The 16,271-nt window shown below is 35.2% G+C and overlaps 2 protein-coding genes across 2 annotated transcripts in view; both read right to left on the bottom strand.

Annotated features, from left to right (window-relative positions):
- Nucleotides 1-7,965: 7,965 nt before the first annotated feature.
- On the bottom strand, nucleotides 7,966-9,987 carry LOC145683068 (uncharacterized). Its single transcript, XM_081754428.1, has one exon. It carries the CDS (start codon nucleotides 9,985-9,987, stop codon nucleotides 7,966-7,968), a length of 2,022 nt encoding a protein of 673 aa, XP_081610554.1.
- A 498-nt stretch (nucleotides 9,988-10,485) lies between these two features.
- Nucleotides 10,486-16,271, bottom strand: part of LOC145683067 (uncharacterized) — a 6,358-nt gene continuing 572 nt past the window's right edge. Inside the window, exons 2-4 of the mRNA XM_081754427.1 lie at nucleotides 15,695-15,893; nucleotides 13,116-13,255; nucleotides 10,486-10,821 (exon numbers count right to left, since the gene is read on the bottom strand). Coding sequence (XP_081610553.1) covers nucleotides 10,486-10,821; nucleotides 13,116-13,255; nucleotides 15,695-15,893 — 675 coding nt within the window. The remainder of the gene's footprint in view (nucleotides 10,822-13,115; nucleotides 13,256-15,694; nucleotides 15,894-16,271) is intronic.

The following is a 16,271-nucleotide window of genomic DNA, read 5'->3' as shown; positions in this document are numbered from 1 at the left end:
TCTACAATAGATAAAATGATTTTATTTACTTTTGTGAAATATCGTAGTTATTTATTAGTAGACTCCTATTTGCATCTTGCTAAAACAGATAATAATAATATACAAAGATCCAATGTTTTAGAAATATATTAATGTATTTCTAACAATCTACCATATGAAACCTATTAATATGATAATGCCAAGAAAAAATATAACCATTTTGCACTAGGAGAAAAATAGACACATTCATTAAAGTGTAAACTAAAAGTGAAATTCAGTTAAATCATAACGCAAATGAAATCCAGTCCTTAACATTTGTCTGTACACACTATATGCACAGTAAGACATTAGTCAACTCTTAACATTATTAAGAAATTAGTCAATTCATAACATTTTAGCCTATTCTTCACTACTATTGTCACAATTTGTATAATATCTAATGTTCCCATTTATGGTTCTCTTTTCAGACATTTTATTAGGAACAGTGAAATTAGCTTCTACTGCTTTCTTAGGAAGTTTAGTAGATCGGAAAATTATTCAAAGTATAGATTGTGCCTCATGTCACAAACTTATCAGTCAGGACAAATGCAATTCCACGCTGATGAACTTGATATATAAATAAGACAGTAGAAACGTAATGTGCTATCCTACAAAAGAACTAGTATGGGTGATTCACGTTTCTGGAAAGGCCCATTGGTTTGTGAACCCGAATTTCGGAAACTCTTTCCGCCTATATTGTTTCGTTTCTGTTTAGTATTTGCAGTGCCTCTTTTCGGATAATCATTCATTCAAATTAAGTGTAAAAATTTGCAATGTAATAGTTTCAGTGTTGCTGAAGAAGATAGCAGATGTTGAAACAGGATGTTTTGAACATGCAAAATTTCTAAATCCCAAGCCATTATCTAGGGAAGTACTTCGTTTGTAATTTGTAAAGTATTTCTTCCCGGTGTGTTTGTATTATCTTTTATTCTTAATTAATCGATACTAATTGTACTCAATTTTAAAAACAGTTTAGTTTTTGTGATATTGTGTGGGAGGACTTAAGAATTCTTTTCCTGTTATAGCTATTTCATTTCCCTGCTACACAGAGAAAATATTGGTGCACGTAACTAGCGCCACAGCGGCTCCTAAAGGAAGTAGGCCCTGTTCGCTTGTCTGTGCTATTTGGGAAGGCGCTAAGAGATCGTAGCCGGCGTACTTGTATTAACATTTTGACATATCTTTGTGATAATACGTGTATCATGTACTGGCTGTAAGTAAATGTCTGACACTGAAAAAACCATCAAAACAAGTCCTAATAAACATAGGTTCGGAAATATTAATTTCAGAGATACAAGCGCCTTAAAGTCTGTGGAGATAATTAATTTTGGTGTTACATTTGAAGAAAATTACGGGAAAACGAAAATTACACTAGAACTTTCTTTCAGTATTGCAGAGAAGGTAAGAAAAGCAATTTGTTTCTTATTAAATGTTCCTAAATACGTCCTCCGGAGTCGCTTAAGAGGGAATTGCTTAGAGCTATCTTCACGTTTAAACTGCATTAATGATTTCGATTATTGTGTTCTATGACAACAAATTGCATTCCTTAGCATCTTCACAATGCTGAAAAAATTCCAGTGTGAGTATCATTACTCTGCAAATATTTTGTGAGATACAAGACCGACATGGCGGGTCTCGACCAACTTTTCAACATATCTTCAAAATTAAGCATTTCTGAACTGTTTAAAAGGGTCTCTAAATGATATTCTTAGGAGTCAAGCATTATTTACAAATAAAGACTAATATGTTTCGGCAATGAATAATGAACGAGTGATGTAATATTTTACACTGTATGTAACTCATATTTGTATATATATGTATACCATGGCATATATGTAGCATATATGTGTATGCCATGGTGATGTGGCTCCCAGGATCCAGATGGCATACATGTATATGCCATGATCCTAATTAAAACTGAAGTGATTTCTAAAGTCAGAAACTAGTGGTATTTGTAGGGATAAATTGTTGAGCCACCACCAGGGACATACGTGTGTATGCTTTGATGGAATTCCCACAAAATCCCGTAGATAGCAGGGCAATACTGTTTCTGCACCAACCAGAAGTTATATGCGCATTGCTAGGCCTACTTTCAGACTGGAAGCTTTTTGTCTGAGATGTAACCTTCAATTGTTTACGAAAACGGCGGGATTTGGCTAGCTCAAGCAGATTTGCCGGTAGTCATAGGACGATCCAGGAAATGGGTGAAGGTATGTATTTTCAGTGTACTTTCTCAGATGTTATAAAACAAATATTTGTTACGAAAGGAAAAATTTCACACTGATCATGATAAAAGTATGTAAGGAATTGTTGTTCCATAAATTGGACAAGTCTCTCAACATATACTGAAAGATCAGACCCCCAGTCGCTGCAGTAATGCAAACACTGAAATGCAATAGCATGCACCCTAAAAAATGGTATAGTTGGCATAACCATTAAATGGTTAATAATACCAGAATAGTATTGCTTATATAGGGACAGCTATGCTTATGGCCAGTAATAGCATACAGGTATGGCTACTAAATCCGGGTTATTGTTACCATACATATGTGCAATAGTACCATATTTCTGTATTGTAAATTTAACTATAATCGGAGTTAATAGTCAATATTACCATGCAGATTACAATACAGCTACATCCCAACTATACCTTTATAGCTCTGCCTACAATACCATATTCGTTCGAATACTATACCGTATAGGTATTGCAAAGATACTAGATAGTTGGACAACAGGTGGACAACCATACCGTATAGTCATTGTAACCATTATATATTGTTGTATTTGCAAGACTAAATTACAGTACCTACAATACCGTATGGCTATTTTAACAATACTGTCTTATTAAGACAACCATATAGCAGGGTAGCTGCACCAAATTTTATACTTCATGTAACCATACTATATTGCTGTAGTTGCAATATTATATGACTATATCTACAATACGGTATGGCTATGTGAACAAGAACGTCTTGTTGAAGCAGCCATGTAAGATGGTAGATGGAACAACCTGCATAGGTACTATAACCATATTATATTGCTATGGTAGCCATGCCGTATTGTAATATTGAAGATAAAGTATGTTTGCTGTTACCATGCTAGATTGTTGACAGAACAATCTAGCATAGTGTGTGGAACAATTTCGGAATTGTTATAGAAACAACACGCATAAACACACCACCTTGATTCTGCTTCATATTAAACTTCACAGAAGATAAGACAAAGGTATTATTAGAAACAGTTCCAGTAACCATTTCAATACTTCTTTAAATGGATAATGGAAATGTTTCTAATAATACTTTTGTCTTATCTTCTGTGAAGTTTGATATGAAGCAGAATCAAGGTGGTGTGTTTATAGCTATCGTAACCATGCAGTGTTGTTTCTATAACAATGGAACTGAGGTGGTATGCAATGTAGATCAGAAATTACACAGCATTTATAACAACTACTTTTATTTTCCTTTAATCAAGTATACATTACAGAAAAATTAGAAATGCAGCACAGTAATACCAAAAAAGGAACTTTACAATAATGCAGTTACGAAAGTATATAAATCTTTTAATCAATGCAATGAAAATATACCACATACTTTTGATTTACATTTCTTTCTTAATATTTTTACACGTATTTTATAAAATGTGGATGTTACTAAATAACAGTTATTCCAAGTAACTGAACACGGAAGACACATATTGATGATGTGTCCAAATTAGAATTATTTTTCATCTTACAGTTTCAGTTTACATCTGACACCATCTTCTGAGAGAGGAAATAAGATGGCAAATAATGGGTAAGGAAATTGAGAAGAACTCGAAGTATTCAATTTTGTAATCCATTCTTTTCCCATCCTATTTTTCTCTATCTAAAGATGCTGTCAGGTGTACAACCAGACTGTTAGACAAGATATAATTCTAATTTGGATACTAAGAATTGCCCCAATTAGATAAACTAGAAGTTTTGAAGAATCAAGATTCACTTAATACAATACACATATATACACGGTGATTCAGAACTCGAATTCGCAGGAAAATGAACTTTGAATACCCTGGTCCTCGTAAAGTCCTTAAAACTACAAAGAAAAACGTTCTTCGCAGGACAATCCGCCTCCACCATATCCGTTACGTTTCAACACAAAACTATGAAATATTCAAATTTGAAAGTTTTACTCCCTTGAGCGGAATATGGTACATCAACTCTGTCAATCATAGCGTGTTCTAAAGTTCATTTCCTTACGACTTCGGTATGCATACAAGCAAGAAATATATTGATTCTAGTAAGGAGCATGTAAATGAATATCAAATGAAATTAAATGCTGATTCATTTCACATTCTAAATTCAAACTTGAAAATTTAGTGGCAAGTATTTGTGCTTAAACTGATTCACACAGAACAGGAATCAGAAGAAAACAAATATATATATGTATTATTCCATTAGACGCAGACTTACTGTTTTACTGATAATGAATATATTATATAACGATTTATGGCTGATTCGTTTTATTATTAATGAATTTAACACTAATGCTTTATTGTTGTAAGATCATATTGCACTTATTTTTAATTTATTTTCCACATTCCTAATACTGATACAATAAATCATTTTCAACCAAAACTGCTAAGTTTTTTCTTAGACAGAAAACCAAGAAGAAAAAAAAAATGAGTACAACTTAACAAATATACACAATTCTTTTGAAACTTGGTAACCGTTTGCATTAAAAATGTAAATAATATGAAAAAAAATACAAAACTTGTTACAAGACTGCTTTTTTTAAATGGAAAATTTTGTAACTACCATGTAGTTCTTTAGTGTCAATACCTACATCATAATAAATGTGTTTCTTCCTACGTTTGATAAATAATACGGAAACATGCATAAAATAAAGCGTAGAAGATTGAACTGAATTAGTGTTTCGCTATGTTAACTGAATTTTCCTTATCATTTTATTATTACATATTTTTCAAAAAGCTTTTTGGAGTTGGTAGTGCGTATTTCTAATGTCATTTAATCTCTCAATTTTTTTTCTTTCTTTCTAAAGTGTACCGTATATAACGGAGTACTGAAAAGTTTTCAGAATAGTTTTGCAGCTCGTGAAGTTTAAGCTAGAATGATTAAACACCACCAAGCAATTCCTCGTACATCCTTTGTGAGTCAGTGCCCTAAGCGGCTTTGTCCTAGGAAGTCGCATTTAGTTTTTAAGCGTATCTTCCCCCAGTTATGCGCTGAGTAACAGCGAAATTGAAGGTGACGAAATTTATGAAACTAGGTAAAGCTAGAAAATCTGCTTCAGAAACACATGAAATGTTGAAGTCAACATTTGGAAAAGATGCTTTAGGCCATGGTCAAACGTAAGAGCATGTTAAAAGTGACAGAACATCGGTTGAAAATAATGTCCGTTCAGGATACCCGTCAATCGGCATAGGATTTTGTACCACGAAGAGAACATGGGAGGATTACTGTAAAGGCTGTGTAGAGACTTGCTGTAAAGACTGTGAAAAAAATTATACTACTAACTTTCCATCGGATTTACCCAACTCTGCACCGTGTAACATTTTCTTCTTCTTCAGAATGGAAATCAACTTCAAGGGCCGAGGATTTAACAGTATACAACACTCAAGCGAAACTGCCATCACGAAACACACGAGTGGAAATATATGCAAAAATTAAACGTGATCTTCTAGCACCAAGTCGCTTAAGCATTGACCACCAAGTGATGCACGAGGAGCCATTTGCCGGAATTTTACTGTACAGACACTGCGGAAACTGAGTACCCCATCATACACAAGACATTATTTAACATGATAAACGCAAACAAAAATTTACATTAAATGCCCACACAGACTGGATTACAAACGACACAATTTCACGACGAAAATTTTCGTTAGAAGTAATTATTATTATTTTACATTTTCTGAAATTATTTTCTTGGTACAATATGCATTATTTGCATCTAACAATAATACGAAAGTATTTGCTAAGCAGTAATAAGACTTGTAAGAAAAGGCACAAGAACAAATAAAATACTTAAATACAAGGGACAATAATTAGAACCATCGTTAGCGTAACGTTTCGTAACACCTAATATAAACGTTACAATACGAAAGAATATCTACTGATTCATGTTCTATCATAGGTTCGCTACATGTTTCCGTACCTATCTCTTAAGAGTTAATGGCATTTGATTTTCGCGACGTCACGCCTGTGGTTTTCATTCCTTAATAGTATTCGATTTCTCCTAGAAACTTTCCTTATTTTTATAAGTTTAAAATAAAATGAGGAGACAAAATGTATAACAAAGAAATTGGGGCAGCTCCTGCAAGTATCTACATTTTAAGGAGTAAAAATTTTGTTAGTGCACCAAGGATCAGAACAGGAATCGTCAGGCTGACGTCCTAGATTCAATCTTACGTCCAATAGCATATTTTCAACTCTAAAATTAGAACAAAGTGTAGTTTGAACTCAGTAAAGGTTATAGTAAATGGTTTATGTAATTCAGTGAGATTTTGAATGAAGAAATATTATGACCACTAGCAATGTATTTGCAATCAATAAAAGCTATTCTTTTCGACGTACGACACATCATACTACCATATAATATTAATCGGAATTTAATGGCATCATATGTTTTTCTTAAGACGGACACCTTCCCAAGATACGGTTCTTGACTTTGACACATTTATATTAGAATTGCAGAAACCCATTAAAAACTGCTTTCATAAATATATTTTTAGTAGTTTAAACTTAGTGTCACATGACATCCTTCCCAATTAAAAAAAAAATACTTAGAATTAAAAATGGCAGACAACGATTTACCTTCCTTTCACGCAATATTGTTTAACTTTTGTTTTAAACCCATTTCGGTAACACTAAATCCTTTTCATTAGCAAATCCAAGTTACATTCTTATAAAGGAACCAGAACCCGTACAAACTTTTGCGACTGGGTACACGGATTCCTTTTCCAAAGCGGTTTTATATATATCGGGTGTAAGGAAAAGGTAGTACAGGCAGACAGACTTGATTCTACAGCTAAAACGATACGAAAATGTCTTTATAAAGTTGTCCTTTAAGGCCCCCTTTTGGAAGGGAGAGACCGGTAAACTTTGGTCGATATGGCAATATCGCACGGGTTGTCCGTAACAACACTTGATAGCAGCGACTTTGGAATGGTGTTTATCGTGGAGTAGAGGAAAGTGCCGTACTTCAAACGAAGGTACCTAACTTCAAAGCTCTTTGTCATTTTTCTTTTTCTTCTTCTTTTTTTAAAAATAAGTATGGAATATCGGATGCAGCAAAAGGTCTGAAATGTGGCGGGAAAATGTGAAGAGATGAAAACGTACATTTAAAATGTCAAATTGAATAAATGTCGTACAAAAGGAAGCTTTCTGTGCCCAGATCATGTCAAAACATGCTGTTTCAAATCTAGCCATTTTGTTGTTAAAATAAAAAAAAAACTGATTTAAAAAACCTTAGATAACGAAGAAGTTTAAACTAAACTCCAAAGCCGATATCACGTGTTTCTACAGAGTACCGCAAGGTGTTACCTCATAGTCCAAATTTTACCCGTCTGTCACTTCAAAAGGGAACCTCGGAGGACAAAATATCGTAAGACATTTTCGTTTCATTTCAGCTGTAGAGTCAGATTCTGTCCAAGCTGTGCGATCTTTTCCTTACACTCGATATGTAACCTTTTTCTATTCCGAACAAAAAATCAGTATAAAATTTACATAGAACCAACCATGTTTTTTAAAAGTTTAGTTCCTACTTCGGTGGCCATAGGACCATGCAGGCAAAACATCTAGTAGTACAGGAATGTATGCTTCATTGCAAATGCTTTGCTAGTGGATATAATATTGTTTGACTGAAAATCACATGGATTAAGAAACATTTTCTTATGCTCGAGCCCTATTACGATTATGTTAGAAAACACTGCCCCACATGCAACACAAAATCATACCGAAACAGAAACATATATGTTGTCATTATCGATTATCTTATAATACGTAGGAGGCCCTGCAAAATTCAAATTTACTGGTATGCAGATCCACTCTTGCGTGAAAGACAAATGATATGCACAGTAGTGACTGTCATAGCCAACTGTTTTCATTTTCTTACATAGAAGGAAAATGTGCGACTCTTCGTCTAACAAAATTTTTTTTATATTATAAAAGTTTAAACCATCTTCATGAATTTCGAACGCTACCATGCAACACTTGAACACAAATCCGTTGTATATGCACCAAGCTACTGACCGACAAAGTTTCAACAACGAAGGAGGTAAACACATTGAAAACAATGGAAAATTCTGATCTTGTGAAAGGTATATCTTTGCTCCAGGTCCAGTTTCTTGTTGAATATGAAAACCGTTTTTCTGAAAGAACTTATAACATATCTGCAATTGGTGTTTCAAACCTATAGTTTCTAGAACATTCTTTCGACAATAAGCAATACGGGCAGCAATCTTGGACGGTTGGTGTTTGGATTCATACCTCATACACCATGTGAAAACAAGTGGTCCTATATGTCGCATTAAACGTGGATAGTGAACCATATGATGATGCTTAGGTTTTAATGTATCCTGAAAAAAAGATTTGTATATCTCATGATGTTCTTCAATTAATGTACAAAGTAATTCAGAAGTGTTTACGTGAATAACTTTTGATGTTAATATGACTGTTATTTCTCTTAGCAGAATATAAAATTTCCAAACGATATTTTCCTCGGGGATTAAGTCACCCATTATCAAACCAAAGTACCTTATGAGAAATAACATTTCAGCAGCAGACAAGTTTAATTTATTCTTTTCAAGATTTTCAGAAGATAAAGGTGCCGGCTTATTTACGTCATCTGACATGCTTGCAAAGGCCGAAATCCTACTGTTTAAAATATCCATTGTGAAAAGACGTGTTTTGTTGATGTAGTACTTCAAAATATGCATCATATCATAGTTCCCCACCCCTTCCAAAAGATCATGCATCACGTCCACACTGTAATTTTTGGTAACATGAAAACTCGGCAACATGTTCCAAGTGCTATTCTCTTTTACTCCTGTCTGTGAAGCATCTCCGAGAATTACATGTAGTTCATAATTCTCAACGTCCCGCAAATTCCGGACGTTTTCTCTTGACTGCGCCTGTAAATCTGTTTTTGATGTAAGGCAAAACCTGCAAGGGTACTTAGCAGAAAATGACTCTGTAAAGCCAAGAACGGAATTCAATCCAAGATTGTCACCTGTAATAACACACAACTTAAAATAAATCTGTACTTCTAAACCATTATACATTACACATATACCTTCACATTCTAGGAAACGCAACTCTTCAATAAGAATTGAAAAGGTTGCTTTATTACCGAAAGTTTTTCTATCATTTGAATGAAAGAGTAAGGCGAGAAATATGTTCTCTAGTTTCGCGAAAAACTCCGGTGGAATACATGCAATTGTATAATAAACTACCCCTATCTTTTTTGTACCAGCATGCCCACTTAAAGGATTGTTAATTTCGTAATCGTCAAAGTAAAGAAATAAAGGTAATATCAAACGATCATCAGAAACCGTTACCTCGTTTCTCCAATGCAGTCCTTGCACACTACTGAAAAGTACTTCAGTCTCTTGTTCTGCACTGTTCTTGAAGTGGAGTAACGTTGACAGAACATTCGGTAACTCCAAAAATCGTTTAAGCATTTTTCGCATAGGCACAAACTTTCCAAGCACTTGTAATGTTTCCACCGAAACCTCGCCTTTCTTTCTCTTTGAAGATAATTTCTGTCCAATAACATAATCAATTGGTTTTATCAACCTGCCCATTGTCTCTAACATGCCAAATCGCCTATATTCGGTTTCCAAGCTATAAAATGGACTGGATATTATACTAAACATGTTCATTACTTCAGTTACTGTATTATCATCAACATGATTTCCTCGAAGCGTTTGTAAAATTTTCTCTCTTAGCAGTTGCATCACACTACCGCCCATAAACCCGTGTACCCAGTCGCAAAGGTTTTGTATATGAGTTCTGGTTAAGTTACATTGACTATACAGTTTAGTAATAAAAAGAAGGGCTTCCTCCTTTACAGCCTCACGGTAATCTTCAAGAGAAAGGCTTTCCACAGAAGTTTCAATTGGTATATCACCATTATCAGTCAACTGTCTCTCAACATTGATGTGACACACCTCATTTTGGTATCCACGAAAAGGCTGGTTCCCATCACCACCCGTACTTGTTCTTTCGTGTTTCAGCAAGTGTTTGCGGAATGAATTGGCGTTATCAAATTCGCGTCCACACAACGAAAGGGGCTCATGGCACCTAATTTGTGACAAAATTTTAAATGAAGTAACAGAGACTGACTCGTTCTTAAGTCACTATGACAAACAAAACACTTAGGCATCTTCTTACAAACTAAAAAGAACGTATATACATGAAAAAACTATTTTACAAACTAAATGATTAACGGAAAACAACCTTTCCCGCCATTACACCTTTGATATTTCAGAGATAAGCGTGTTCACTGAAGGAAAATTCTTGTCGCAGTCATTTTCAATTTTGTACATATGTTTCTGCACAAATGTCCACACCTGTTCCGATTCCTTCGGATATTCTGCATCCAGTACTTGAAACGTCTTGAATGTGCTATCGATTGCTTTCAGTGGAGTTTCAACTCTGTAGAGATTATCCTCAATACTCACGTAGAAGGCTTGAGGTTCATCTATTTTTGAAGCGACAACGACGGGCATGGGCTGCACACTACATCCAAAGCGCTGCATCTTTAGATGATGCCTTTCTAACTCTGTTTGAAGATCGGACGCTTCCTGTAAGTCATGTACACAGAATTATTATCACGTTACACACCTATTAACACGTTATCAAATTCCAAAAACTACAAATACACGTATAATTAAAATGAGCTTGTATTTTAAACACGAGGTGCACCAATAATATATATAGCAATGCAATTAAACTGCTACCAACTGTTTTCAGGCATTCTTCTATACTAGAAATGTAATGTAATGAGGTCATAATTGACGCGAGTCACTTCTACGCGATATGAAATGTCTTGAAAACTAATATAGGTTAATATGACAGTATTTCGAATGTATTATTATACCCCTTGAGTTGTACATTTTTAATACCGTTCATTGTGTTTGTATTATCCGATGCAATTAAGAAAAGTTCTGGAAAAATTAAGTAAAGTTCCTTAGAGGAATCTACCCTTTAGTATAAGGTTTGAGAATAATCACAAAGAAAACAATCTGAATTATTGCACTTATAAACTTGACAGTAGTTACGTGAATAGATAACTGCGACATCAATAAAATTGTCCTAAGCTTACACTTAATGGTTTACATTTACAGTAATAAATATTTCAATTAAATGTGGCAAACTTGGAATCACATCCAGACATAAAGTAAGCACGGATATTTTAAAGATAAATTTAGATCCTGTACGTCAATGACCGCAATTCTTGACGTTACAAATCTCCAGGAAGAAGAAAGAAAAACCTTTGCGGAAATTTGAAAAGCAAGGATGCTACAATATCAATGAATTAGTTTTTAAAATAATGATCGCGAAAAGGTTGGTGCCGTTCCCCTACGTGCTGTTTAGTATTTTTATAAGATTGATATTACACACATATCATTACCTCGAGTATAAACACTTCTTACTTATTTATGCCATAAAATGAAGAAAGGAGTGCTATCATAGTTCCAATATTTGAAGGGTTGAATGAAGAACATTTTTAAAGGCACTGGGAAAAAGCTGTTTTGAGCCAAGTAAACATTTTATCCATGACCATAAACATATTTAACCTCTACTTATGTTTTAGAAAGTTTACATAGCATTCACCGAAAGTTTTACAGCATTTTTACGTTTACTATTGTTATTGGAATATAGGGTTTCATCACGGGAACTTCATAAGGCATAAACCTACAGTGGAACCGAAAATACGAATAACATCCTAAAATCCCCTCCCCCTTCCTCCCGGGAAATCGAACGCAGTCGCCCAACAAAGGAGATAAGTGTACTAGCAACGAAGGAGTAACTTTTAGGTCGGCCTTAAGTTCGTCACGTTTGAGGGATGTCGTCCCTCGGAGAGCACACAATCCGAGAGAGGGGAAGAAAGAAAGGAATGGATGGGGAAGGAAGCGGTCTGGGACCTGTGTGTTAGGTACCATCCCGGCATTTTTAGCATCGTTCACTGTGTTTATATTATCCGACGCGATTAAAAAACAAAAAAAACTCACTCAACCCAGGAAAAAACACTCAGGATGATTGGCCTGAAAAAGCTGTTACACTTCTTTGATCGAGTGATCCCACCGGGAATCGAACCCAGAACCGCTCGCACCAAAGGCGAGGGCGTTAGCGACTAATAAATATTGTGTTTTCCTATTTTATGCATATTCCTTTCTATCTACACAACTTAGGTTCACGATATCTTCGTAAGATACAAATCGCGTCACATACACCGATATATGCTTTACTAATTGCATGAAGAAGAGTCATGTATATTGCAAAATATGGTTGATAGCTCACTCCACCAAGGGCGTGCTGTCCCGAGGGGGCCTTTTCTTAAACAAACTTTTTTGTTTCCATGTACCACCAATATGATCCTCTTGATATGGTATGGTAATCATATCAATTGAGTGCACATCAAAGATGGAGCGGGTCAGTGGCTATGGATCACGTGGGGATAATTTTGAGTATACTTTAGTGGATCTTGGGTTACATTTCCATGTTCCACTGTTACGTATGACTACCCTAACCCAACAGTAACAACTGACTCATTGTAGTCCTCAATATAAAACATTCCACTTTGATCCACTCTCGACATATTCGGTCAGTAGGTCGAAGTAGATCAGTAGATCATGGTGACACGTGGTGAGTCAGAGTGGATCGTGGTTTGATGAAAATGGTGTTTGCTTACACAATATTTTTGTTTGAGCATAGCAGTTTTTCCAGAAAAGCTGATTTTTTTTTGTTTGTTTGTTTGTTCGATAAGGTTTCGTGCAATGTTCTCCATTCTCCAATCACTAATTAAATGTTAATGACATATTTCGTGGTAATCAAGTGTAGATATTAATACATTATATTACATAATGGTACATACTCTGACATGAAAAAGGAATCCTTGCTGTGCCTCGTATTTGGAAGGTTTCCATAATCCACCTCCGTCTTTCCTTTTGATACACGTGGTCACAGATGGGAAATATCTTCCAAGAAGTATTAATATTACGACTGTTCTGGCATCTGGAAAAGAATGAAATATCAAGAACATTTGTAGGTAATTAATTTACGCTTATACAGCGAGGTCCGGAAGTGGGCGTACCTCTAATTGGTATTTTCTGACGGTTTTTGGTTTTACCTACATTTGTTTGGTAACACTGCTTGGCATTGTCTGGTAACATTCCTTTGCATTGTCTGGCAACATTGCTGTCCATTTGTTTTCTGCTTGGTAACAGTTATCAGATCAGTTCCTGGCCGCTGGATTGGAAGAGGTTGTGCATCCAGCTCTTTGCCAGGCCTCCAAGAAGTCCCGATCTGACGATATCAGACAATGCTCCCTGGGCTTTCATGAAGCAACACGTAAGAAACACTCGATATCACACAACGCAGGAATTACGAGCAGCTGTGGAACACGCCTTCACCCTCGTTGACTCCGGAGTATCTCCGCAAAACATCTGCCAGAACTTTGTGCAGAATTCAGTTGTGTTATGACATGGATGGTGATCATACCTTTGTTTACGACTCTTACGACTTCAAGGTAGCTGTGTACAGACATTCTACCATAACTAACACTATACTGTTGAAACTAAAGGGGGGTACGCCCACTTTTGGACCACTTTATACTAATTTATTTGAATGTAAGTGCTAACTTTCTTACTGCATTCATTCTCATACCTGCAGAGGTTTGCTCTGTGATACGCAATGAATACTGTATATTACTTTAAGTCAATAATCAAAGAAAAAAGGAAATTACATTTTGTAAGCAATGGACAGCAGTCTGAAAAAAACACACACAAAAAGTATCATCTTTTGTAACTACACCCAGATTCGGCAAAGGGATAATGCGATGTTTCTTATATGCAAATATTGGGTCCAAATAATGGTGAAAACTAATCTTAATACGATACTTATCTATCGCCTATAAGTACGTGTATAAAAGCTGTACATGAAGTATATTATTTCAAGAACCAAAGGTTAAAGTCAACGTATGTATTTCTCTTTGGGAAGTTGCAACAGATACGGATAAAAAGAGATAAATTGAACAGCTTAATGAATCAAAATAGGCAATTAACAACAAGTTAAAGACTACACGCTGCGGAAAAGCTCTTTCGTCACAAATTCTAAACATTAGTTTCATTCATTGCTACAAAAGGGATTTCATATCTGCTTATTAACCCTACTGAATCTATCTTCTTCATATACTGTTATTCAAGTAAATACTGATTTCAGGGATGTAAACTGGTCACTGAAGTCAGTATTTCAGACTCTTTGGGAGATTAAACGAAAAATGTTCAATTACTACACAGCAGTTGAAATATTTCTCGTGATCTGAGCTCAATAATGAAACAAAAGAATAACAGAGCTTTTTTAAGTGCTCGATATGTTGTCGATTTACAATTATCATTTATTTTTCTTCTAGATTTTGATTTATTCTGCTCGGACTTACGACTAAAAGGAGACAAGGGAAAATTGCCGGAGCAGCTGTAATTGATCTTTTCTTTGCTTACGGGAGTAGGCTGAACAGTGTTGCGTTTTAATAATTATAGTGAACAATACTTAATGAAATAATAAACAATGTGTACACCATTTCTCCACAGTCACAACTTACTTCCATGCACTTCGATAAATTTTATTATAATTAGCAATTTTTAAAAAAGGGGGCAGGAATGACTCGTAAACCTTATTCGCCTTCTGTGCAGATGGTATGGTAAAAATCAATACTGGATAATGAAAGTGTAAGTGTAAAGGCTAATATGGAACAGAGAAACAAAAGAGAACTTCTTCAGAAGGGAATTTGGAGGGGAGGGGATGAGAGTACAATGCTGTGACACTTAAAATGCGTCTTGATTTGTATATTTGAACAAACTTTTCTTATTAGATTACGCAATTTCTAGTTTCTTACTCCGATTATTCAAAGTATTCAAATGTTCTCGGAGGGAGTGACCGCCCCTCCCTTTAATCCGTCCGTGGTGTCATTCGTTTGGCTTTTCGCTTCTAATTCAAAATGCTTTCCGAAACAAGTTGTCTTCTTGTGACAGCAGGGGGTGGAAGAAACAAACAAACCGTGAAAGGAAGAAAGAAGTGGTTTTGGGCTCTTCCAGTCCAGACCATTCTAACCACTGAGAAGTGAGAATCACAACGTGATTTTTCTGGTAAGAGCGTCCTTTTTAAAGCAGCTAACAAGCAAACAGATGGTCAGCCCTCTTCCCTCTGCAGCATACTTTTTATTCTCTGTTGCCAAACTTACTGAAGAATATATTGCAATTAATCTAACGCATGTAACGTAAATTGGAGACCGTGGTTGGATTTATATGGGTCTTGTCTATTTGTATTAAAAATTTCAAGTCATTACCTACAATACTTTGTTAGAAATTACCATATTAAAATTTACATGTTTTCAAATGGGAAGTTAGAAACATAAGCGAAGAGGTAGAAGATCCCCTTAATAAGAAAAATAATTACCTTCCCTGATGTTCTCCTGCAGCAAAAGTTCTACTAATGTGGCTCCGTCATTTGTTGTTTGTTTGGTCGTGGTAAGTATATGCTGAATCTTCTTTAAGTCTGCACTCCACGTTGAAAAAAATGTTATATCTTTCCCAGGATATAACTGGCCAAAATCAATGTCGATCTGAAAAGTAAAAGAAATTGTTGTCACATATACCTAACGCTGTTTGATGATATAATGTTCTATGCTTTCTTCTCTTTATACAAAAGTTTGGTAGTATAGTTTTCTTTGAAGTTCATTAAATAATCTTTGTTTCAACAGAGCGTTTTTAATCAAGTTATGAACATCAATGGCATTCACCCCACTATAGTATCCATTTTCAGAAAATACTATGTCTGATTGAAAAAGAAATCCCAAAGTAGGCATGTAAAAAACAATTACTTAGAGTGGAACTGATAAAATACACGCAAATATAAAACAAACTTCCAAGCGCTTTCGCATTTATGGAGTCGTCATACAGGGACGCAAAGACGAAAGTGGAATAAGAAATAGAGAAAGACACAAGGACCGCACCTATACCAACAGTGATTTCTC

Source organism: Thermobia domestica, chromosome 4 (genome assembly GCF_964235325.1).
Source record: "Thermobia domestica chromosome 4, izTheDome1.hap1.1, whole genome shotgun sequence".
In the NCBI taxonomy this organism is placed as follows: domain Eukaryota; kingdom Metazoa; phylum Arthropoda; class Insecta; order Zygentoma; family Lepismatidae; genus Thermobia; species Thermobia domestica.
The sequence above is the reverse complement of the archived record's forward strand: the minus strand, read 5'-3'. Positions and strand labels throughout refer to the sequence as shown.

Bases quoted from the DNA above. Each gene is read 5' to 3' on its own strand.
- LOC145683068 (XM_081754428.1), bottom strand. From the start codon at position 9,987: ATGGGCGGTAGTGTGATGCAACTGCTAAGAGAGAAAATTTTACAAACG.